The sequence below is a fragment of the Apus apus genome, chromosome 1, assembly GCF_020740795.1.
Source record: "Apus apus isolate bApuApu2 chromosome 1, bApuApu2.pri.cur, whole genome shotgun sequence".
In the NCBI taxonomy this organism is placed as follows: Eukaryota; Metazoa; Chordata; class Aves; order Apodiformes; family Apodidae; genus Apus; species Apus apus.
The window spans coordinates 204744795-204770142 of NC_067282.1; the positions used below are offsets into that span (position 1 = coordinate 204744795).

The 25348-nt window shown below is 54.3% G+C and overlaps 1 protein-coding gene across 1 annotated transcript; it reads right to left on the reverse strand.

Annotated features, from left to right (window-relative positions):
- Window positions 1–1738: 1738 nt before the first annotated feature.
- SLC35B4 (solute carrier family 35 member B4) lies at window positions 1739–25348 on the reverse strand. Its single transcript, XM_051612626.1, has 10 exons — window positions 25178–25348; window positions 15187–15300; window positions 13383–13485; window positions 11832–11881; window positions 10739–10820; window positions 9356–9416; window positions 8461–8570; window positions 8031–8106; window positions 6836–6911; window positions 1739–5083 (listed from the first exon to the last, which is right to left on the reverse strand). The coding sequence occupies exons 1-10, from the start codon at window positions 25252–25254 to the stop codon at window positions 4837–4839; spliced, it is 996 nt and encodes a 331-aa protein (XP_051468586.1). The 5' UTR covers window positions 25255–25348; the 3' UTR covers window positions 1739–4836.

The window sequence follows — 25348 nt, forward strand, 5'->3', positions numbered from 1 at the left end:
TGCTCCTGCTTTGTCTTCTCCCTCTCAGGCTGGAAAGGGTTGACTGAGCTGGCCCCTTGCCCTGTGCTGAGCTCCTTTGGTCAAGGCAGGGCTGGAGCACCTTCCAGCTGCTCTGGGAGACAGGGAGGAGCAAAGGGTGAAAAATACAGTGGAAAGTGTGAAACGTGGAAGTGGAAAAAGACTAATAAATGCAAGACACTCCCAGCAAACTTTGGAGGGCTTTCAAAGCAGGCAGGATTCCAGCAGAGACCTGAGAGCCTGGTCTGTGCTGGAGGCAAAAGCTTCTGGCTCCTCTGAGCTCTTCCCCTCTCAAATTTCTCCCACCAATAAATTCCACCTTCTTGCCCCGTTGGGCTCCACCTGCTGAGGGATGATCCCTAGAATGAGAGATGCTGAGCAGGAAGGAGCTGTGGGGCTCCAGGTGATTTCCAGAGACACCCTGATCCCTCTCCTGCCCCTCTCAGTGTCAGGAGCAAGGTTTTTTTGTCACCTTGGAAGTGACAAGGATTTCTTCGTGCTTCCCAAAGGATTCCCAGGCTTTCCCTCCTGCTTCAATTAAGAAAATACAGCCTGTGTTTCTGCCCAGCCCAAGGTGGGGAGCCAGGCTGCCGGGGGCTGAGGGGGGACTGGAAACATGAATAAGGACCAGCCCAGGAGGGGTGGGAGGGAGAAGATTTGGAACAGAAGAAAGAAGCCAAGGTGATGTGTTGGATTAGAAACACACACACGTGGTGACTGCTGGAGAGCTGCCCAGGGAGGCTGTGAGGGGAGGAGGAAACGTGATGGCCAAGATCTTAAGGGCACCTCCTTGTTCTTGTGCAGGTGGAGACGTCACCAGGGGCTGGACCCCAAGAGTCACTTGATTTCTTCATAGAATCATGGAAAGGTTTGGGTTGGGAGGGACATTAAAGATCATCTAGTTCCAACCCCCCTGCATGGGCAGGGACACCTCCCACCATTCCAGGCTGCTCCAAGCCCCATCCAACCTGCCCTTCAACACTGCCAGGGATGGGGCAGCCACAGCTTCCCTGGGCAACCTGGGCCAGGCTCTCCCCACCCTCACAGCCCAGAATTTCTCCCTCACATCTCAGCTCCAGCTCCCTCTGCCAGCTGGAAACCCTTCCCCCTGCTCCCATCCCTCCCTGCCCTTGTCCCAAGCCCCTCCCCAGCTTTCCTGGAGCCCCTTCAGGCACTGGAAGGTGCTCTCAGGTCTCCCTGGAGCCTTCTCTTCTCCAGGCTGAACACCCCAACTCTCCCAGCCTGGCTCCAGAGCAGAGCTGCTCCAGCCCTCCCATCATCTCCGGGGCCTCCTCTGGCCTCTCTCCAACAGCTCCATGTCCTTCCTGTGTTGGGGACCCCAGAGGTGGCCCCAGCCCTGCAGGGGGGTCTCAGCAGAGCAGAGCAGAGGGGACAATCCCCTCCCTGGCCCTGCTGGTCACCCTGCTGCTGACAGCCCAGGACACACAGGGTGGTTTCTGGGCTCCAGGACACAATGGTGGACAGAGTGGTGGGTGAGGACCAGGGGTGCTGCCCTTCAAGGACATGTGGGTGCAGGACACTGCAGTGCTGTGAGGTGCTTGAGGGGAGGCAGCAGAGGGGAGACGTTTGGGTCCTTCCCTCAAAGCCCTGCTGAGTCTTTCCCACCTTCTCTCACATTTAAGGCAGGACCAGTGGGGTGATTCCAGAGCCCCTTTCCAGTCCCCAGCACCGAAGCCTGAAGGGAAAAACAAACCCAACACACTTGGACACGCATTTATTTTGATTGTTTAAAAACAAAACAAAAACAACCCAACCAGAAAAACCCAACCCCTAAACCCAACCAGCCAGGCCCAAAAATCTGCTGAATCCAGAAGGTTTTGATCAAAAAGTGCTTTGGTTCACCCGCTTCTCCAGCCTCTGCTAAAAACTCTGTGCTATTATTTCTACAGCAAAGGTGAAAAATAAATCAGGAGCCCCATTTTGGGGTGGGAGAACCTGGATGCAAACACTAGTTTTGGCTCATGGGGTCTGCCTGGACCTTTCCTTCATCTCCTAAAAGGACAAGCTCCCCTGATCTCCTACAGCAGGAAGGGAATCGTTGCTACTTTTGTTGACACCTCAAGAGCTGCAAATATTCAGCAAGTCAGAAATCACACTAAGTTAAAAAAAAAGAATTAAAAATCCCCCCCCCCAACACCACCAGTAATGACCCAGTGTTGACACCTGGTTTGAGTGAAGCCCCAGGACAGCACGTGGTTAAAACAAAGAGAAAGCCCAAGGTCCCCAAACCAACCAGCATCTCATGGGAGCTGGAGACAACGTGCAAGGTCCTTGAGAGGAATGAAGCAGGGGGCTGTGTACAGGCTGTGCCACCCCTCAGGCACCTGCTCAACTCCTACCCAAGGGTAGAGCAGCCACCCCCAGAGCCCCCTCAAAGGACCTGCAGCTCCTCCTGCCCAACCCTGAATGCAGCTCCTGCCCTCAGCCTGGTGTCACACCCCTGTGCCAAGCTCTGAAGAACCCCAAGTGGCCCTGCTGCTCCTGCACTGAATCTGTGTCGTCCTCCCCTACCTCCCTGTCTCAGCTGAAGCTCTGTGTACAAATCTCTTGAGGATGAAGATGAGGGGTGAAGGTTTTTGCATCCCCCTGGGTCCTTCCTAGAGCCTGCACAAAGAGCTGGAAGCCAGAGCTGACCTGCAGGAGGTGAAACAATCACCAGCTCTACACAAGCCTTGCAAACATCTCCTGCCTGACACTCAAACCACCAGAGGAGTTTTAGGCTGAAGACAAAAATCAAAACCAGAAGAGGAAAACCCTGAGGATGGAGGGAGCTGCAGGGCCTGTCAGGATGGTCCTAGCTCTGGTTGGGATGGAGTTCCCATCTTCCATGGTGGAGGGGATGGTGCTGGGCTTTGGATTTGTGGCTTTGTTGAGCACCCCCCCCCTGTGCTGCAGCCCTTGAACGTGTCCCTTTTGCCTCCCTCTGCCCCCACCAGTGACTAAGCCACGGGTGGGCAAGAAGCTGGGAAAGGACAAACCCAAGAGAACTGATCCAGGTACAAACCAGCAATGAAAGCAGAGGAGGAGGGTGTGGGAAGGTGGCCACTGGCTGGGACACAGGTCTAACGGGGGGTGGCTGTGAGGGGTTGTCTTTGCATTCCTTGTGGGGTTTTCTCCCCCTCTTCCTCTTTCTTTTGCTTATTAAACCCTCTTTACCCCCAAGTTTTCTTGCTTTAGCTCTTCCCACCATGAGGGACAGTGACTGAGCAGCCAGGTGGTGCTTGGCTGCCCTCAGGGTGAAGCCCCCCAGACCAGGTTGAAGGTTGGCGGGGCTACAAACACCAAGGCTGGAAACCTTTGGGAGGTTGGGTGGGAGGAGTGATGGAACAGAGTCCTCACTTGGCCAAGCTTGATGTGACTCAGGCTGATATTGCTCCAGTTCCCACAGGCTGAACAGGGATGGTACCACGATGAGGAGAACCAGGTGCTCCAAGGAAACTGAGGCAGGACAAGGCAAGGTCCAAGCACTTGGTTCTGCTGCTCCAAGACCAAGATGAAGCTCCAGGTGCTGACCCTCGCTCTGCCCAGTGCTGAGCAGCTCCTAGAAGAGCTGTGGCTGCTGCTCCTCACCTTGTTGGGTGACACCTTCCCTGTGTGCACGAGGACACACACCCCCCCCCAAGCTCCTGCAGCCCAGCCCTGCCCCACCTGAGAGGTGACACCAAGGGACACCAGCCCTGTGCCAGCTGGATGCTGCCATGGTGCACAGAAATGCCACCAGGGAAGCTGATGCCCAAAGAGGGGAGAGAGGAGAAAAGAGGAGAACTGGGTGAAGAGACAGGAAAACCAACTCCACCCCAGCAGGACAAGCTCAGCTGTACTGGCCCTTCAGCTTCTTGGCATCATTGGAACCCTGAGGTTGGGTTGGATCTGGGGGGCCCACAGGCATGGTGGGGGCTCTGCAGTTTCTTGCAAGCCCACTGAGCACCCCTGGGACAAGGGAAGAAGTAGGAAGCGACTGAAAAGTGACCTGCACTGAGGACCCAACAGAAGCAGGAGGAACCCAGGAGATCCTCCAGCTGGTGAAGCATCAGGGCAACACCTGAGGACTGAGTGAAGCCTCAACAGCACTTCACCATCTCCCTGAGAAGGTGACACTTTCTGTCCCCCCCCTTAACATCACCCCTTTTTGGTTTCCTCAAGCTCCCAGCTGGGCTCTGCTACTCTTGATGGGGGCTCAGTGGCTTGGGAATCAGCTCCCTCAGCCATTCCCCAGTGGGGGGATCTACTGGGCAGACTGGAAGGCTCTAGTTCCAGGTGTCTCCAACACCCTCCCAGCACAGGTGGTAGGATCAGGCAATCAAGGACCCAGGTTCACAGCCAGACCTGGCATTTCCAGGGCAACCAACAACCTGCTGAACAACCAGCAGCTCCTTGGGGGTCAACCACCTGCTATGGCCACCTGGACATGAAAGGATGACACCAAACAGGCTCAGGGTCCAGCTCATCAGAGCCAGGAGGAGTGGACAACAGCACCACAGCAGAGTTGGGCTCCTACCAGAACTGGGGCAGCTCTTCTATCACTTTAAAAAGGGTTATTCAATTGAGAACTAAAAAGGGAGGAGGGGCTGGAAGCAAAAGGGGCTGCATAAAAACAACTCAATCCTGCAAGAAGAACCGTCGGGTCTCTCCATGATCCATCTCAGGTAGGTTCCCAAGCAGAGGCTCCACATTTCCCAGGAGCTTGGCACAGCCAACACCTCCTGGGATAAAAAACACAACCCCCCCCAGGGGGGGGAATTCCCTGCTGCTCTGCTCTGTCAAGCAAGAGAAAGGTCCCTGCAGAGTCCCTGGCTGTTACTCCTCCTTGGGCCTCTTCCTCCAGCTGGCCAGGAAGGGCCCCAGGCTGTTCCACACCTCGGTGTACATCAGAGTCCCCACGAAGACAAAGGAGGTGCCCAACCAGTGCCAGGCTGTGAAAGGGTTGTGGAAGTAGAGGATGGAGAAGATGAGGCTGACGAACTTGCGCAGCGTCACCACCAGGGTGACGGTGAGGGAGGTGCACTCGGTGGTCAGGATGAAGACGCCGCGGATGCAAACGTATCTGGGAGCAGGAGGTAAGGGGAGCTGGGGCTGGGCAGGGAGGAGCCCCCGGGCAGGGCTTTGGGGGGGAGAAGGAGTGGGCAACGGAGAGCCCCAGCTTGGTTAGAGAGGGAGGAGAATCACTGGCTGGTTTGGGTTGGACGGGACCTCAAAGATCATCTAATCCCACCCCCCTGCATGGGCAGGGACACCTCCCACCATTCCAGGCTGCTCCAAGCCCCATCCAACCTGCCCTTCAACACTGCCAGGGATGGGGCAGCCACAGCTTCCCTGGGCAACCTGGGCCAGGCTCTCCCCACCCTCACAGCCCAGAATTTCTCCCTCACATCTCAGCTCCAGCTCCCTCTGCCAGCTGGAAACCCTTCCCCCTGCTCCCATCCCTCCCTGCCCTTGTCCCAAGCCCCTCCCCAGCTTTCCTGGAGCCCCTTCAGGCACTGGAAGGTGCTCTCAGGTCTCCCTGGAGCCTTCTCTTCTCCAGGCTGAACACCCCAACTCTCCCAGCCTGTCTCCAGAGCAGAGCTGCTCCAGCCCTCCCATCATCATCTCTGTGGCCTCCTCTGGACTCTCTCCAGGAGCTCCATGTTCTTCTTAGGTTGGAGGATCCAGAACTGGACACAGTTCCCCTTGTCCTCTCTCTCCATGCCCTAGTAAAAAGTCCCTTCTCCCCAGCTCACTCATGAACAGCTTCACTCCAAAACCCAGGGACACCCCAGATCTCCCAGACTCCCCCTGAACCTGCTCTGGGACAGCAAAACTGCCCCAACTAGAGCAGCTGGGGTTGAATCTATTGTCCAAAGGACAAGATGATGTGTTGTCAAAATGGTGCACAGGGTTTGCAGGCCCTGCCATGGAGCCAAGGAAGCTAAAAGCAGCTTCTCCATTGATACCCAGCAGAAGTCCCCTCTTCCCCTGGAGGGGCCATGGGAAAGGCAGATTAAAGAAGGGGGCTTCATGGAGGAGCATGAGGAGCAACAGGGCCCAGGGCTCACTCCAGTGAAAGGAAAATGGTAAGAGGGGCTGGGACTGAAGGGTCCCTTTTTGGAGGGCATCTCAGCTTCTTCAGACTTTCAGAGCTGGCCTCACTGCCTGGGAGAATCCACACACTGATGCAGCACACAAATGGCTCCTGATCTGTCCCCTCTACCTAGAGCAGAAGCACCATGAGCCAGCCTGGCCCTGGGGAGGTGGTGGCAGATTTCATGGAAATAACATAAAACCCCAGTGAAAGTCCAGTCTGTATTTTCCCAAGAGGTTGTGGCCAGGTGGTTCAGCCACCCTGGAGAAAATTGTAAGCCCCAGGTGAAATCCTGCTCTGTACTTTCAGAGAATCATAGGATGGTTTGGGTTGGAAGGGACCTTCAAGATCATCAGGTTCCAACCTCCCTGCCATGGGCAGGGACACCTCCCACCACACCAGGCTGCACAAGCCTCATCCAACCTGCCCTTCAGCACTGCCAGGGAGGGGGCAGCCACAACCTCCCTGGGCAACCTGTTCCAGTGCCTTCCTACCCTCATGGTGAAGAATTCCTTCCTGATGTCTGACCTAAATCTCCCCTCTTTCAGTTTAAAACCATTCCCCCATGTCCTATCACTGCCCTCTCTGGTGAAAAGTCCACAAACATTTTGCTTTCCACAAACAACAGCTCCCAAATACAGGGAAGACTCCAAAGACTCAGCCTCCCCACCCCATTCCTCCTCTCCCACCCCACTTCCATCTTCAGGGCAGGTCTCAAGCTGAGCTTTGAAAGGATACTGAGTGATGACATTCATGAGGAGGTAGAACCACATGATTGGCAGGGTCAGCCCAATCACTGGGACCTGGAAGGGCTCTGTGGGGAGAAAGGACAGAGCAAGGTCACTGCCCTGCTGATGCTTAAAGAAGATCCAAGGAGACATGTCTCTCTCCTGTCCTGGATTGACCATGACCTGGGACACATGATCTATCCCCTGGAGCAAGAGGGAATTAAACCACCACTCGGTCAGGATCCCTCCAGTTTCATAAAATTGGAATGAGAACAGAAAAGGTTTCTTGGCACTGAAAATCCTGGTGGATTTTACTGTTCAACTTCAGCAGCTGCACAGCTCAGGGTTGGGGGGATGAACCATCTGGCTGGGCCCAACAGCTCGAGGGTGCATTTGTGCAAAGTTTGGGCTTTCATCACAGGGATCTGCACAGCAACTCAGGGCTCAGCTTTGCTGCCCACAGCCAGGCTCTCCAGAGCCAGCAATCACCACTTCTCCAAGCATGCTGGCATCTGGCCCCCCGTGAGGAAGGGGTTGGACAAGGTCCCCAAGATTTTGGCTATCAAAGCTGAAAACTGAAAGGGCTTGAATATCCAGAGACAACAGCCTGATGTGCACAACTGCTGGGCTAAAACCTCCTACAGAATTTTTGCAGAGGACAGAAAGGTGTGAAAGTGCTTCATGTGGGACAGGCTCCAAGACTAGTTGTCTGGTTTTCCTTCTTCTCACCCTCTCCTGACTTCAGGGAGCTCAACCCCATGATGTGCTGTGGGAGAACAGACCCTGCCCAGCACATTTTGTAATTCCCAGCAGCTGGGGCTCCATTTTCTCTGCCTTCAACAGATGTTTTAGCCTCACACTCCTCTGCACTGAAGAGAAGATCCACTTTAATAGCACCTTCCAAAGCAGAGGTCCTGCCATGCAGGAGAAGCCCAGGTGGAACTAGGCCAAATCCATCCTGTCTGACTGGAGCATTTAACCTACACTAGATGAGCCACTGGTTTAGCTGTTCAGTGGAAGGGAAAGCTGGGTCCCTTTGGCCAGCAATCCAGCCCATCCAGAGTCTGGGCTTGGTTTTATTATTGTTAATTCCTGGTCCCCTTTGGAAAACTGAAGCCTGTTTGAGCCTCAGTCTCCTCGTCTGTCATTAAGTGGGAACTCAATGATTCACCCTGAAAGGAAGGATCCATCTGTGCCACACTCACCAGACTGGCTGAAGAGGACTGCATGGTGGTAGATGTCTGGGGCAAGGAGCAGAAAGCCAGGGAGTGGTAACGCGTGCTGGAGAGAAAAGGAAAGGAAAGGAAGGGTGTGAACAGATGATGGGAACCCCCCCACTTCTCATCCTGGAAAACCAGGCTTTTCCCTGGCAGTGTTGAAGGGCAGGTTGGATGGGGCTTGGAGCAACCTAGGCTGGTGGGAGGTGTCCCTGCCCATGCAGGGGGGTGGGACTGGATGAGCTTTAAGGTCTTTTCCAACCCAAACCAGCCTGTGTTTCTGTGATCTGGAGAGGAGCAACACCCTTCCCTCCTCCAGCCTTGGATCCTTGGGATTGGTGCTGAGTGGGAGGGGAAGGGACTCACTCAGCAGCTCCATCTGCCCAGTAAAAGCAACAGAAGAGACAGGGTGACTTACATTGTAAAAAAGGGCCTCTTTGGAGTGCTTCCCAAACTGCTTGTACAGAGTCTCCTGGAAAATCCCCATCCTGGCAGACATCAGGAGGGCAAAGGTGAGTGCAGCAATACCTGGAAGAGGAGCACAGCCTTGCAACACTGCCCAGGGATGGCAGAGATCAAGTCAAAACAGCTCCACAACCCCCTTGATTTGCCTTGCAGTGAAAAAAAAAAACAAAGCATCCAGACTTGATAGGATGGGCAGAAAATTGATTATGGTCTTGAGGACACCAGTAGCTTATGGAAAAGGCTGAGATGCCAAAGAGACTTCTGGAAAGATCATCCCTTTAAAAAGACTCTCAGCCCTGGCAAGAAGAGTTGGTGGGATACCAGGGATATGGTTGGTTGCCACTAGTGACAGTGCATCACTCCCCTTCTCCTTGAAAAGCCACCCATAAATCTAGGTTGGAGGTCTAAAAATAGACTGAAGTGCCAGACTGGAGAGGCTCCTCCATGAAATAATGGGCTGAATGACCACCTGAACCAGCTGCAGCCCCTCTCTCCCTCTCTGCCAGGCAGCTCACAGCATCAGATCCTGCTTTTGCAGGGAGAAATCAAAGGTATCTGCAACCATGGAGTCTCACTCTGTCACTAAACCACTTCCTTCCCTGCAGAAACCCCTCCAGTGCTGTATTCAACTCGTTGGCCAAATGAAGAGTGTCTCCTGGCACAAAGCTGCTGCTGAGTGCCACAAAACCCTCTTCTTTGCAAATCAACAGCAGATGCTCAGCACAAGCTCAGCCAGGGGACTCCCACCCCCCAGTCTGCTCTGCACCACCCACAGGGCCAAGGACATCAGGGAGCCAAGTCTTGCCAGGATCCCAGCAAGGCTGGCTGGAGATCTGGCACTCACATACCCAGCAGCCACCAAAAGAAAACCTGGAGTCCATCCTCTTCATTTAAGCTGGAGTCAGATGCCTGGTGGAGGGAGACACAACACAGACATCATGAGCTACCATGTCCCTGCAGCTCCTTTGGACCTGCCTCTTTCCTCCCTCTTGGTTTGTGTGTGGTGTTCCAAGCAAGCCCATAAAGCAAAGACCAGCCAAAAGTCTCATGTTCTCCAGAGCTGCTTCCCTGGCTGAACAGAGGTGGTGGCAACTCCAGCACACTTTGCTTTGCACCCTCACAGCAGAGAATTTCTCCCTCAGATCTCATCTCCATCTACCCTGTTAGCCAGGGGTAAAACTCTAAGCAGAACAGCTTGGCTCAACTCTTTCTCAGTGTGGTTTTGTGGCAAATTAGATGACTCACCTTTGTCACAACACTGTGTTCCCCACCAAACCCCATCCCTGCTGAGAGTTTAGCTGGACTAACACAGAGCAAGGCTGCACAGCACAGACCTTCCTCAGACACCCTGAGAGGATAAATAGCTGTTAAATTCTGATGGACTTGGAGGTTTGACAGCCTTGTTTCATTTCCAGTCTCTCAGAGCTGGATGAAGTGCAACCCATTTTCACTTGACCACCACTTTATGCCATTTTCTCTCTTCAGTTGACAAGATCAGGCTGTGGGTGCTGACCCAGGAAAAGGCCACAGTGGTGTTACATGTGGATTTTCCTCACTCCCTCCTCCAAATACATGGGCTTGATTTCAAGGGCCACAGAAAGTCAAGCTGCATGACAAGTCTGGAAGAACCTACCCTGAAAGCTGACAATCTCCCCTGGGATAAAAAGAGTGGACATTTAAGATGGCTGGGTTTTGTTTAAGGTTCACCTGCTCTTAACTGCAACACACTGCAGCAAGGGCAAGAGAAAGCAGCTTCTAGCTGTGGCAAAAAAAAACAGTGGTGTGTTCTCAGCAAACAGCAACCTGAACAAGACAGGATAAAAGGCAGCTGTAATTAAGTTAAATCAAATCCCTGTGTATCCATTTGCCCAGGGAAGCTGTGGCTGCCCCATCCCTGGCAGTGTTGAAGGGCAGGTTGGATGGGGCTTGGAGCAGCCTGGAATGGTGGGAGGTGTCCCTGCCCATGCAGGGGGGTTGGGACTGGATGATCTTTAAGGTCTCTTCCAACCCAAACCCTTCTGTGATTCCATGATTCTATGTGTCCCCTCCCTCCAAACCACAGGAAAATTAGACCAGGAACAAGAGCTTTCAGGGAGCAGATCTAGAGCTGGGAGATACCTTGATTCTCCATTAATAGTCAGGCAAAGGGAATTCCTGCCAAAGGTGCTGCCAGCAGCTCCTCCTGTCAATAAGGTTCACAGCTAGGACCCCAGGCCCCTTCCAATCCTTACCACTTGCTTTGCAGACATGAAAGTGCAGGTGAAGATCCCCAGGGACACCAGGGCTATGGAGGTGTACTTAAATATGCTGTACCTGCAGAGGGAAGAAGATAAGATGGTCAGAGATCCAACCCAGCCTCATGCTGTTCACCTGCTGCTCCCTTGCACTGCACTGTGCTCCATTACCCTGGTGTGAACTTGGGGTGATGGGCACACACCCACCACCCAACGTTGGACACTGGTGGGAGGGAAGGCAAATTACTCCAACTGCAACAAAAAATAAGCATTTGGAGCCAGATCCCTTTGCCTGTGGCCAAGGATCCCTCACAGATCAAAGCCAGCATGGAGCTCTGCACAGTGATGGAGTGGAAGGGGATGTGCCCACCCTGGTGCAACAGCCAGACCCCAAGCAGCTCAGAGGACATTCCTGACCTGAGGTCTTTGCCCACTGTGGTGGGTTGACCCCAGCCAAGCAGCCACACAGCCCCCTCAGTGTCCCCCCAGCCACGTGGGATGGGAGAGACAGCAAGTGAGAAAACCCTAAAGAGTTTTTTAAGTGTCTGTGTGGGAAAAGCAACAACAAAACCAACCACTCACCACCTCCCAGAAGCATCTTCATCTTGGAAGCCAACTCCCCCCAGCCTCCTCCTTCCTCTACCCTGGTTTCTATTGCAGTGCCCAACACAGAACACCCCTGTGGCCATTTGGGGTGGGTTGTCCTGGCTCTTCCAGCTTCTGCTCCCCCCCCTCAGCCTATTCACTGATGGGCAGAGTGAGGAAAAAGAGAAAGCCCTGGCCCTGTGTGAGCTTTGTTCAGCAAGAGCCAAAACACCAGGGTGCTATCAGTGCTCCTGCAGCCAGAAACCCCAACACAAATCTCTCTTCAGTCCATGCCTGCTTAAATGAAGGAGTGAAGGGTGGTGGACATGCAGAAGAGGGAACTCCTCCAGCCTCTAGGCCAGGCACCCCTCTGTGTCCCACTTTCCCCACCAGTAAAAGAAGAATATTTAACAGAAAAGAAAGGGGGAGAACTAAACAACCAGTCAGGATTAATTCAGTGGCAAAACATACTCTAATGACCCAAGAAAGAGGCTTGTGAATTTACCTTTTCTTCAGAATGATGATGCCTAGAGCCATGCTTGCAATGAGAGAGCCCTGGGAAAGAACAGAGAGGAGGGGAAAAAAAAAAAACCCAAAAGAGAAGGTCAGCATGACAAAACTCCCCAGGCTGGGATGCCCATCCCACAGAAACACCACAAACTCAATAAAACTAAGAGCAAAACACCAGCAGAACACTGGCAGGGAGAGTGATGGGATGGGGAGAGTCTCCCTTCAGCTAGGAGGACAGGAGAAGTTGAGCTGAGTGGCTTGGGAACAAGGACTTGGCAAACAGGGTACAAGGATCTTCTGACCAGTGGGTCTCCTCCTTTTTTTGGTCCACTGGTGGAAGTGTGTGAAACAACCTCAAATGTGGGCAAACCCCTGTGTTTGTCACTGGGAACAGGAGCACAGGTCCATAGACAGCAGGGCTGCAACACAAGAATCATCCCTCCTGATACAGGCAGGACAGGGCTCCAAGACTAGTTGTCTGGTTTTCCTTCTTCTCACCCTCTCCTGACTTCAGGGAGCTCAACCCCATGATGTGCTGTGGGAGAACAGACCCTGCCCAGCACATTTTGTAATTCCCAGCAGCTGGGGCTCCATTTTCTCTGCCTTCAACAGATGTTTTAGCCTCACACTCCTCTGCACTGAAGAGAAGATCCACTTTAATAGCACCTTCCAAAGCAGAGGCCCTTCCATGCAGGAGAAGCCCAGGTGGAACTAGGCCAAATCTATCCTCTCTAACTGGGGCATTTAACCTACACTAGGAGATGAGCCACTGGTTTGGCTGTTCAGTGGAAGGGAAAGCTGGGTCCCTTTGGCCAGCAATTCAGTCCATGGAATCATGGAATCATAGAATGGTTAGAGTTGGAAGGGACCTTCAAGATCATCCAGTTCCAACCCCCCTGCATGGGCAGGGACACCTCCCACCATTCCAGGCTGCTCCAAGCCCCATCCAACCTGCCCTTCAACACTGCCAGGGATGGGGCAGCCACAGCTTCCCTGGGCAACCTGGGCCAGGCTCTCCCCACCCTCACACTCAAGAATTTCCTCCTCATGTCTCACCTCAATCTCCCCTCCTCCAGTTTTAATCCATCCCCCTCATCCCATCCCTCCCTGTCCTTGTCCCAAGCCCCTCCCCAGCTTTCCTGGAGCCCCTTCAGGCACTGCAAGGTGCTCTCAGGTCTCCCTGGAGCCTTCTCTTCTCCAGGCTGAACATCCCAACTCTCCCAGCCCATCCAGAGTCTGGCCTTGGTTTTTTCATTGTTACTTCCCCACCATGTTTGGAAATATGAAGCCTGTTCGAGCCTCAGTTTCCTAATTTGGTGATTAAGTTGAAAAGTAATGATTAACCCTGTGAAAGTCAGAACTGGAACTGAGCCTTCAGAGCAAGGTTGCTCTCCCCACAAGTTAGCTGGAGTTTAATCTTTGCAGGAGGTCTTGGTGCCCTCAGGGAAGAGAAGGTGGCAGGACTCATGCACCAGGGACAGTGTTGGCAGAGATGGTGGGAAGAGTTGTCACATGAGGAGGGAAAGGATGGTGGGACAGTACTCACTGATCTGAAGATCATGTGCAGTGGCATAGCAATATTTAAGTTCAGGGCATAGTTATTCACTACACTGACAGTGAAGAACATGGTCACCATGATGAAGTAGTATCTGAAACACAAACACACACAAAAATGCTGATAGCTGTGCAGATACCTCCCTGGGAACCTGGGTGGGAGACACCTTGGGAACAGATCACAGGTTGCAAGGAAAGGTCTGGAGCTGAGCAGGAGCCCACCCAGCTGTTGGGTCTGTTAAAAGGACTAACCAGGAGATCAATCCAGTTTGGATGTAGCAAGGAAGCCCTTAGAAGAGGAAGCAAGCTGACCTGCACTGGCTCAGCCTGTGCTAATCCCAGAAGCAAAGGGGAACTGAAGATAGCCCAGCTTGCATCTTTTAGCATGGACTTTGTCCATATCTGTCTTTCCTAAGAATAGTGGCACAACACAAGGCTTGATTTGAGGGGATTCAATTCCTGCCAGCAGTCATTGTGGGCCTGAGTGGAAGAAGAAACTCTTCTAATCCAGGCTGAACACCTTCATGTTCCTTCATGTTTCTACATGTCAACATGTAGAGCCTCCACAATACATCACACAATGGTCTGGGTTGGAAGGGACCTTCAAGATCATCCAGTTCCAATCCCCTGCCTGAGCAGGGACACCTCCCAGCAGCCCAGGCTGCTCCAAGCCCCATCCAACCTGCCCTTCAACACTGCCAGGGATGGGGCAGCCACAGCTTCCCTGGGCAACCTGGGCCAAGCTCTCCCCACCCTCACAATAAATAATATCTTCCCTAAAATCTCATCTCCAGCTCCCCTCTCTGAGTTGTCATCCATTCCCTCTCATCCCATCCCTCCCTGCCCTTGTCCCAAGCCCCTCCCCAGCTTTCCTGGAGCCCCTTCAGGCACTGGAAGGTGCTCTCAGGTCTCCCTGGAGCCTTCTCTTCTCCAGGCTGAACACCCCAGCTCTCCCAGCCTGTCTCCAGAGCAGAGCTGCTCCAGCCCTCCCATCATCTCTGGGGCCTCCTCTGGCCTCTCTCCAACAGCTCCATGTCCTTCTTATGCTGGGGACCCCAGAACCAGACCCAACCCTGCAGGAGGAGTCTAACCAGTTTGGAGAAGAGGGAGACAATCCCTTCCCTGTCCCTGCTGGCCAGGCTGCTGGGGATGCAGCCCAGGACAGGCTTGGTTTCTGAGCTGCCAGCCCACCCCGCTGGCTCGTACCACAGAATGAAGCTCCTCGCTGTGCCGCAGCCACAAATGGCACTAAACCTGCCCTCAGCTTTCTGTCGTGAGGATCTCTGTCTGTCCCAAGCACTCAGCACAGCACTCTGTTTTGCCACAGGCTCAGCAGTCTGCTGAGGAGCCCCACAAAACCTCCTCACTTCATTTCAGCCACTGAGCGAGTGTCAGAGGAGAGAGCACCAACACGCCGGGCAATTGCCGGGACAAGATCAGCCCTGATGGAGAAATGCAAGAGGAACCCGAGGGACTTTCCAGTAAATCTCTCCCTCCCCCACCCATTGCACCAAGCCCCAGAGAGACAATAAGCTCTTCAAACACATCAGACTCTGAGCTGCACGAAATCCTGCCCTGCTCCATGGACAGGAAGGCATTTGATGGCAACTTCCTATTAAGAATTCCCAACAAACGAGTTTGTGTTTTCTCAGGCAGGACAGGTTGTCAAGGAGGCTTCCCAAATGCTGCAGAATGGATGGGATTTGGCCAGGGTAAATGGATAAGGCCTTTCATGAAACACTTCTTGAGATAACAGCCAATTTCTGCCTGAGGAAAAGTGTTCAGATCAACTGTACCTTATGGGGATGGCTGGCCTCTTCCTCCCAAAGTTGGCTTCGAAGATAAAGCCTTCCAGGGCAATGAACAGGAACTGGGAGAATGTCACTATGTTCCCACATCCTGGAATCTGCCTGCAAGGCATGGAAAAGAGAGAAAAGCCTAAGAGAAATGCCACAGAGAACAAACTGCAATGGAAAGAGACTAACAGCTCATCTACCTAGAGTGAGCATCAACCCCCAGGGGCTTCACTGCTTTCTCGGTCCAGGTTCTCACATTGTCTTTGTGAGACACTTCCCTGCAGGAATTTTATCCAGCTCTACTTGTAGATCTTTGTGCAGCCACCCTCTTCCTCAGATAAATCCAGAGAGGAGGCCAGCAGCCACCCCCACCATGGGGCACATGGTGAAGTGGGTCAGGAAGTGAAAGGAGAAATGGGTGGCATCTCCCAGGTCTGTAGAACATCCCAGCAGGATCTGATAGAACCACACTGAAGCTGGGTCTCCTTCCTTCTCATGGGGAAGTGGTTTTGACAGGGCCCTCTCCACACCTACAAGCTGCTGTGGTTGCTAGAGGTTGGGTGGAATGATGAGTCCACTCAGGAAGAAGGCAGCAGGGTTTCCAAGAGCCCTTATTCCCACTGCATGAGGGAAGGGCTGAGGTCAGGCCCATGTCTGCAGAGCAAGGCATAGTGTCCATGGTTCTGCTCACACCTCATCCCTAGGTTGTGTGGACATCAGCTTGGACCTGCTTCCAATTCACCCAGCAAGCTGTAGCTCTCTGCTCTGTTGTGTTTGCTGGATGCCAACAGGTTGGGTGTAGGATCCAAAAGGAACCTACAGCAGCTCACGGAGTCACAGAATGGTTTGGGTTGGAAGGAATCCTAAAGATCATCCAGTTCCAACCCCCCTGCATGGGCAGGGACACCTCCCACCATTCCAGGCTGCTCCAAGCCCCATCCAACCTGCCCTTCAACACTGCCAGGGATGGGGCAGCCACAGCTTACCTGGGCAACCTGGGCCAGGCTCTCCCCACCCTCACAGCCCAGAATTTCTCCCTCACATCTCATCTCCAGCTCCCTCTGCCAGCTGGAAACCCTTCCCCCTGCTCCCATCCCTCCCTGCCCTTGTCCCAAGCCCCTCCCCAGCTTTCCTGGAGCCCCTTCAGGCACTGGAAGGTGCTCTCAGGTCTCCCTGGAGCCTTCTCTTCTCCAGGCTGAACTCCCCCAACACCACCCCCTCAGCCTGTCTTCACAGGAGAGCTGCTCCAGCCCTCATATCATCTCCATGGCCCAAAGCTGTGTCCAGAGTCCCAAAAGGTCATGGCTCTGTGACAGTGAGGCAAGCCAGGGAGCTTGCTAATGTGACACATGCTTTGCACTGGTGCTTTCCAACCCCTCAAGGCACTGAAAACCACAAAAGTGTCTGACCTCAAACAAGACCCTCTTAGCTGAGCACCTTTGTCCTCCCAGAGGGACCAAGGCACTGCAGTTTCCTCTGCCTTGGCAGCAGAAATGACACCACCTTTGAGCAAATCAACCTGGTGTGCTTATTCTGAGGGAAGAGAAATTTCAGACAAGGGCAAGAAAGCCCACAACAGCCTGACATTAAACTAACACTCCCTGCGTGTTGCTCACCCATTCCTAGCAGACATGCCTGCTGCAGACTCTGTCTCCTTCCTAAAAAGCTTAGAGGGAGCACCAGAGGGTTTCCTGGGAGCACAGAGTCAGCTGTGGGCTCAGGGGAGGCTGTGACACATCAGAGAATCAGAAAGCTCGCTGGTGTTTGCAGCAGGAGATGGAGAAATGTAGGCAAGAACTTCCCCCTTCTCTGCTGCAAGACAGAAACCAAAGCCAAGGACTCACTGGAGAAGCTGCAGGTCACTGAGTCTGATCCCCACCCTGCTGCACAGGCACCCAACTTGCTCACACAACACAGTCATGAGCACTTAAGAAGTTGGGTCATAGAATCATGGAATTGTTTTGCTTGGAAAAGACCTTGAGGATCAGCAAGTCCAACCATTTCCCCAGCCCTGCCAAGGCCACCCCTGCCCCGTGTCCCTCAGCACCATCTCCAGGGCTTGGAAGCCCCTCCAGGGATGGGGACTCCCCCCCTGCCCTGGGCAGCCTGGGCCAGGCCCTGACAACCCTTGCCAGGAAGGAATTGTTCCCCAGATCCCATCTAAATGAAAATCTTCACTGTCACCCTGTAGACAACTCAGAAGAAGCAGCAGTGCTCTGGTTAATGCCACCAAACAGCTCCTGGAAAGGTCACCTTCTCCCTGTGTTTTCCAGAAGGCAGGCACGAGCCTGAGCCCTTCACCTCTACCCACCTGCCCATCTTCCTATTTTTTCAGAGCTCAGTTGTCCACGAGACTTCAATCCTTGCTGTATGAACCCTCATGGGGTTAAGAGGTTCAAAAACTATTTGGCAGAAGAGAACAGATCCTGAAGCAGAGACAGAGGCCAAGGTCCAGCCTTGTAAACCTTATGTAGGACAATACAAAGCAAGTGTAAACTTGGAAGAAACCAAGGCTGCTTCCATGTGTCATGATCCAGTATTTGGATACGTGGCAATTTTTAAAGATCTTGCCAGGACAAAACAAAGATAAGACAACACTGGGTGCACAAACAGGCACTGGGGCTGGTGTGTGGTCTTAGAATCATAAAATCATCAAGGTTGAGACAAAGGACAAGGAGGGTTCTTCACCGATTAAGATCCCGGGCAAAACAGACTCAACTTGGGGAAAAAATAATAATTTCATTTCACACTAATCACACACACAGGACACAGACACACACAGAGCAGGGCTTGCATGTGTTACCCCACCCCTCCCTTCTTCCTGGGCCCAAATCCCTTTGTTCCTGGTTTCTCTTCCTCCTTCCCCTCAGGGCACAGGGGGATGGGGTTTAGAGTCAGTTCACAGGCTGGTGGGTCCTGCTGCTCCTTCCTCCTCAGGAAGAAGATTCCTTACAGTCCTTCCCTGCTTCCCCACGGGGTCCCTCCCATGGGAGAGAGTCCTCCACCAACCTCTCCTTCATGAGTCCTTCCCACCAGGTCCAGAGCTGCTCCAGCCTGGGCTTCCCACAGAGTCATGGGGGCTTCAGGAACAAACTCTCCTGGCCCGGGGGCTTCCACAGCCGTGCAATCAGAGTCCACAGGCAGCAAATCCTCTGGCCACAAAATCCAAGTCCCCTGGCCATGTTCACCCCTCCTGGCGCCTTCAGGGAATGTCCCACCACATTCCTCCACGAGTGCAGGGGCACAGCTGCCATCTCACTATGGGCTGCAGGGAAACTTCTGCTTGGGCACCTTCTTCCCCTTCTTCCTCACCAACCACCAGCCCCGCTCTGCTTCTCCAGCACAGCTCTTCTGCCTCCAGCACAGCCCTTCTGCCTCCAGCACAGCCCTTCTGCCTCCAGCACAGCCCTTCTCCAGCACAGCCCTTCTCCTCCAGCACAGCTCTTCTGCCTCCAGCACAGCCCTTCTCCAGCACAGCTCTTCTCCAGCACAGCTCTTCTGCCTCCAGCACAGCCCTTCTGCCTCCAGCACAGCCCTTCTCCAGCACAGCCCTTCTCCTCCAGCACAGCTCTTCTGCCTCCAGCACAGCCCTTCTGCCTCCAGCACAGCTCTTCTGCCTCCAGCACAGCTCTTCTGCCTCCAGCACAGCTCTTCTGCCTCCAGCACAGCCCTTCTGCCTCCAGCACAGCTCTTCTGCCTCCAGCACAGCTCTTCTGCCTCCAGCACAGCTCTTCTGCCTCCAGCACAGCCCTTCTGCCTCCAGCACAGCCCTTCTCCAGCACAGCTCTTCTCCAGCACAGCTCTTCTGCCTCCAGCACAGCCCTTCTCCAGCACAGCTCTTCTAGCTCCAGCACAGCCCTTCTCCAGCACAGCCCTTCTGCCTCCAGCACAGCCCTTCTCCAGCACAGCTCTTCTAGCTCCAGCACAGCCCTTCTCCAGCACAGCCCTTCTGCCTCCAGCACAGCCCTTCTCCAGCACAGCTCTTCTAGCTCCAGCACAGCTCTTCTGCCTCACCAACCACCAGCACAGCTCTTCTTCCTCAAGCTCCTCTCAGCTCAGGTGTTATATCAGATCTTTCGTATGTTAATGGCAGAGGCTCATCTATTGTCCCTTTAATGAATCACAGAATCACAGAATTTTTTGAGTTGGGACTTCAAAGATCATCAAGCTCCAACCCCCTTGCCACTAGCAGGGAACCCGACCACTAGACCAGGTTGCACAAAACCTGTCTCTTACAAGAGATGGGGAAGAACCCCCTTGCTTTCTAACACTCCTCACCAAAATGGAGGTCTGGGTGAGGCTGGACTCTGCCTTCCCTCTCCTGGGATGAGCTGCACCCTTTGTTGTCCAGCAGGAGCTGTGAAAAGGTGTAAAGGTGATCCCAAATGGTGAAATTAAGAGGCAAAGGAGATCAGATGTCACGTGCACAACAAACTTCACTGGAGTAACACAACAAAGTCCCTAGAGAGGATAGGACAGGGAGGAAAACAGAGACAGGAAGGAGAAAGCAGAGATACAAAGGACAGCAAACAGGAGAACAGTTACCACGGTGGGGAAGTGCTTCCCTGCACCCATAGTGTCCCAGATTTTTATACAGTTCTTGCTCACTGCACCCCCACTTTTCTCCCTGTACAGGTGAGAAAATCCTTCTATCTGAGATGGGGGGGGGGGGGTGTACCTGGGGCTGTGTCCTGCAGATAGTCTTTGTTTGGCTAATTGATGAGATCAGCCATTGAAAACAGGAGGTTGAGACAAGTGGCACCACAAGGGTAAGTTTACTGCAGTGGAGGTTCAGTCCTAGGAGGTGGCTTGAGACTGGCACTCTGTCTTTTCCTGCCAAGTCAGTGGTTTTCATGGAATCTCAAGGCCTGGTTATCACTGGATAATCTGCTCCCAGCACCAGCTGTAAAACTCCCTTGTCTCCAACCTCAGCATGTCCCACACTAAACCCCCCAGTTCTCAGGTTTCCATGAGGGGGGGGGTGGGTAGTAAAACGTTTTGGTGAGACATTTTGGGGTTGGTGAGACATCTCCTTAGTCCATCAGCAAATCTTGTTTAACTCTTACATGTCTCAAGACAAACAACAGATATCCTGAGTGCCTAAGTACATCACTTATCTCTTGGGTTGTTCTGAGACAAGCACTGTGCATCCTGCATGTCACACCATCCACTAGGCTTTGTTTCCTCCCAGTTCACAGATCCTTCCATTCAGTCACCTGCTGCAGACAGGACCTCACACTACCTGAAGTGTTGACACAGGGTTATGTGTTGACTGACAACAAAAAGACAATAAAAAACCACCACCAACCCAGGCTGCATCTGCCTGTGTCTGACTCCCAATCCCAGCACACTGAGAGAGCTAAAAGAAGTGGCAAGAAATCTGGATGTATCAACCAAAGATCTGCTGTAGCTGTAGCCAACAGAGTCCTCCAGAAGCCATGTAGAAACACTATGATGTCACTTGTCCCCTTGCCTCCTCAGATGGAATTGTCTGGGTGGGCTGTTGGTGCCTGGTGGGACAAACAGCCTGAGTGGGGCTCCCAAACAGCCCCTGAGTTGGGGGAGCACAAACACTACCCCAGTATTTGCACATCAGCTCAGGGCAGAGCACACTCATTTAGACATAGCTCAACACAACCAAATCCCTGGAGTCCACATTTCACAGAGGATTTCTTCAGCAGTCCCTCCAGAAGAACAATCACCCCCATATTTGCACCATAAAGGGAGGAAACCCCCTGATCTACCAGGCAGAGCCATTTTTACAGGGAAGGTACCTCCCAAGGACACAGTTTCAGGAGGCAAAGAGCAGATCATGGGCTTTCTAACCAGGCCTGTCTGTATATGCCACACAGAGCTTTGGCATCCTGGCTCAAAGACAGACTTCCCCAGGACAACTAGTAAAGGACATCAGCAGAACAGGCTGGGTTGCTCCAGACAGGGCAAATGGGATGAACTGGATGGCACTTCTTGCCCCATCCAGGCTTCTTTCTCTTAACTTGCTTTTGAAAACCTCCAAGGAGGAGTTTCCCTGCTCTCTCTCTCTCTTATGAACCCACTTCACTACACTGAGAGAGAGCAAACCTGGGGTTTTCACCTGCTTTACCTCCATTTCACAGCAATTTAAGCCCCTTATTTCACTTTCTGCCTCCAGAGCCCAGCAGAAAAATTTATCTCCTCTTCTCTGCAGCCATTCTCTACCCATCTGAAGTCTTTTGTCTCTCCTCAGGCATCTCTAGACTAAACAGTTCTCATTCCTTTACTCTTTCCTCATAAATCTGAGCAAATGTCTTCCAATCACCTTTGTTATTCCCCACTAGACTGTCAGTCTGGTCACTGCCTTTCCCTGTGACCTTGTTCCAGGACTTTGCTTGTTATGGAAAGATCATCTTCAAGAGGAACTATTTTTTTCCCCTCTAGACAACAACAAGACCCAAAGAAATAACCCAAATTTAGGGACCAAAGGTGAACAGGGCAAGAGAGGGGCATAGAAACTGAGCTGTCAGGAACAGAGGAACTTCTAAAGTGGATGAGATGTGATGCTTAAGAGAAGCTTGTGTGTAAAAAGCAGCTTTTCTTAGGTATCTCCAATTGGACTTTAGATTTGCTGCTCAAAAGCCCTTCTGAGGTTTAGACAACTAATGCAGCCTTTGAGAAGAGCCCATTGGCTCACTTTTGTTTTAAGGTCTGACTGGAGAACACACAAAGCTAATGTGTCCAGATCCAAAGCTTTCTTCACTTCAAAGGGGCCCATTCCTGCTCCCTCCCTGATGTTGCAGCACAAGCCAGGCAGGAAAGGCAGAGGTTAGAGCCATCCTGGAGAGGAAAGACAACTCTTCGTGCAATGTCTCTTCCCCAGGGAACTGCTTCTTGATTTATCCAGTGATTGTGCAGCCCTGTGGTAAAGGTCCCCCTGTGTCCTGGCCTCACACTTCAAAGCAAATATCCCCACTGCTGCCTGACAGGGCCAGGCTCTCTTTTCCACTCCCTTTTTCTCTTAGCGATCTGGGATGATGATGGGTGGGGAGGAAGCAAGGGCAGGTTTTAATTATTAGTTTCAAAAGCCTGGGCATGACTGAAGTGGACACAGTCCTGAACGGTCAGGGGATGCAGCTCCATGCTGACTTGCTGTGACTGCAGACACAGAGCCAGTTCAGGCCTCTTTCCCAGTCAAGTCTAGCACTTCTGCTTTCACAGCCAGCTGACCAGCCCTGAAAACAAATCCAACAGACCACCACTGATTCTAAGCCACGCCAGCCTTCCTCCCTCAGGGTGAGGAAGGTGTTGCTGTGCTCAGGCACAGCCCAAACTTCAGCCTTCCTCCCTCTGCAACCTGGCAATCCAGCTTTGCTCTGAGTGCCACAAAGGGCTCCTCGTCCTCATCCTGTCGGCTCTCCAGCCACGTGAGGCTGCCCAAGGTGACATTTCCAGATGGACAACATGCCCTTGACCCTGCCTGCCATCCCAGGGGATCCCAGGCCAGCTCCTGCACGTCTTCCTCCTTGGTATTTCAGCTGCTATATGTAGGATCAGAGAGCAGGGGTTTTATGAATGTTTTATGGCCAGATTGACGCACTGGCCCCCATGTCAGCAGAGATGGGAAATCCCTGGCACCTGAGCAGCCCATGATGGAGCAGGGCAGGAGAAAGGGACCTGGGGGTCCTGGTGGGCAGGAGGATGACCATGAGCCAGCAATGTGCCCTTGTGGCCAAGAAGGCCAATGGATCCTGGGGTGGGTTAGAAAGGGGGTGGTTGGTAGGTCAGGGGAGGTTCTCCTCCCCCTCTGTTCTGCCTTGGTGAGGCCACATCTGGAGTGTTGTGTCCAGTTCTGGGCCCCTCAGCTCCAGAAGGACAGGGAACTGCTGGAGAGAGCCCAGGGCAGAGCCACAGAGATGATGGAGGGAGTGGAACATCTCCCTGATGAGGAAAGGCTGAGGGAGCTGGGTCTCTTGAGCTTGGAGAAGAGGAGACTGAGGGGCGACCTCATCAGTGTTCACAGATATGTTCAGGGCAGTGTCAGGAGGACAGAGCCAGGCTTTGTTCAGTGATGTCCAGTGACAGGACAAGGGGCAGTGGGTGCAAACTGGAGCACAGGAGGTTCCATGTGAATATCAGGAAGAACTTCTTTCCTGTGAGGGTGACAGAGCCCTGGGACAGGCTGCCCAGAGAGGCTGTGGAGGCTCCTTCTCTGGAGACATTCAAACCCACCTGGATCCTGTGTGATGTGCTCTGGGTGCCCCTGCTCTGGCAGGGGGGTTGGGCTGGGTGACCTTTCAGGATTCCCTTCCAACCCCTGTGATCCTGTGCTTCCGTGAATCTGACTGGGCCCCAAGCCAAGGGGGACAGAGCCCCAAAACACAAACCAACCAACCAACCAACCCACCCCAAAACCCATCCGAAGCCGACACAACAAAGGCCTGGGGCCCAGCAAATCCACACACACCCCACACCCCATCCCCCCCCGGCTCCCTGGGGACCTTCAACCCACCCCCTGGGTCCTTCAACCCTTCAACCCACCCCTTGGGGCCTTCAACCCACCCCCTGGGTCCTTCAACCCTTCAACCCACCCCCTGGGTCCTTCAACCCTTCAACCCACCCCTTGGGGCCTTCAACCCTTCAACCCCCCCCCCTGGGGCCTTCAACCCTTCAACCCACCCCCTGAGGTCCTTCAACCCCCCCCCTGGGTCCTTCAACCCTTCAACCCCCCCCTTGGGACCTTCAACCCACCCCCTGGGGCCTTCAACCCCCCCCCTGGGGTCCTTCAACCCACCCCCTGGGGCCTTCAACCCTTCAACCCACCCCCTGGGGTCCTTCAACCCTTCAACCCCCCCCCTGGGGTCCTTCAACCCTTCAACCCACCCCTTGGGGCCTTCAACCCCCGCCCTGGGGCCTTCAACCCACCCCTTGGGGCCTTCAACCCACCCCCTGGGGCCTTCAACACTTCAACCCCCCCCCTGGGGCCTTCAACCCACCCCCTGGGGCCTTCAACCCTTCAACCCCCCCCCTGGGGCCTTCAACCCTTCAACCCACCCCTTGGGGCCTTCAACCCACCCCCTGGGGTCCTTCAACCCTTCAACCCACCCCTTGGGGCCTTCAACCCTTCAACCCCCCCCCGGGGCCTTCAACCCCCCCCCGGGGTCCTTCAACCCTTCAACCCCCCCCCGGGGCCTTCAACCCACCCCCTGGGGCCTTCAACCCATCCCTTAGGGCCTTCAACCCCCCCCCTGGGGTCCTTCAACCCTTCAACCCTTCAACCCCCCCCCTGGGGCCTTCAACCCTTCAACCCACCCCCTGGGGCCTTCAACCCCCCCCCTGGGGCCTTCAACCCACCCCTTAGGGCCTTCAACCCTTCAACCCCCCCCCTGGGGTCCTTCAACCCTTCAACCCCCCCCCTGGGGCCTTCAACCCACCCCCTGGGGCCTTCAACCCATCCCTTGGGGCCTTCAACCCCCCCCCTGGGGTCCTTCAACCCTTCAACCCCCCCCCTGGGGCCTTCAACCCTTCAACCCCCCCCCTGGGGCCTTCAACCCCCCCCCCTGGGGCCTTCAACCCACCCCCTGGGGTCCTTCAACCCTTCAACCCACCCCCTGGGGCCTTCAACCCCCCCCCTGGGGCCTTCAACCCACCCCTTGGGGCCTTCAACCCCCCCCGGGGCCTTCAACCCACCCCCTGGGGTCCTTCAACCCTTCAACCCACCCCTGGGGCCTTCAACCCACCCCTGGGGCCTTCAACCCATCCCTTAGGGCCTTCAACCCCCCCCCTGGGGCCTTCAACCCACCCCCTGGGGTCCTTCAACCCTTCAACCCCCCCCCCTGGGGTCCTTCAACCCTTCAACCCACCCCTGGGGCCTTCAACCCACCCCTGGGGCCTTCAACCCACCCCCTGGGGCCTTCAACCCTTCAACCCACCCCCTGGGGCCTTCAACCCTCTTCCAACCCCCCCAAAAACCCACCCCCAAAGCCCCCCCACCCCCCACCCCCCCCCCCGCCATTACCTGACCAGCAGCTCCAGGAACACCACGTTGCTGCAGCAGCCGCCGAACACCAGCCCCACCGCCGCCGCCGGGTGCATGTCTCTTCAGGCGGCTTCCCGGGAAGCCCCCGCATCCCTCTCCCGCCTCCCGGGGCCCCCGCTCCCGCCGCCCCCGCTTCCTCCCGGCGGCCGG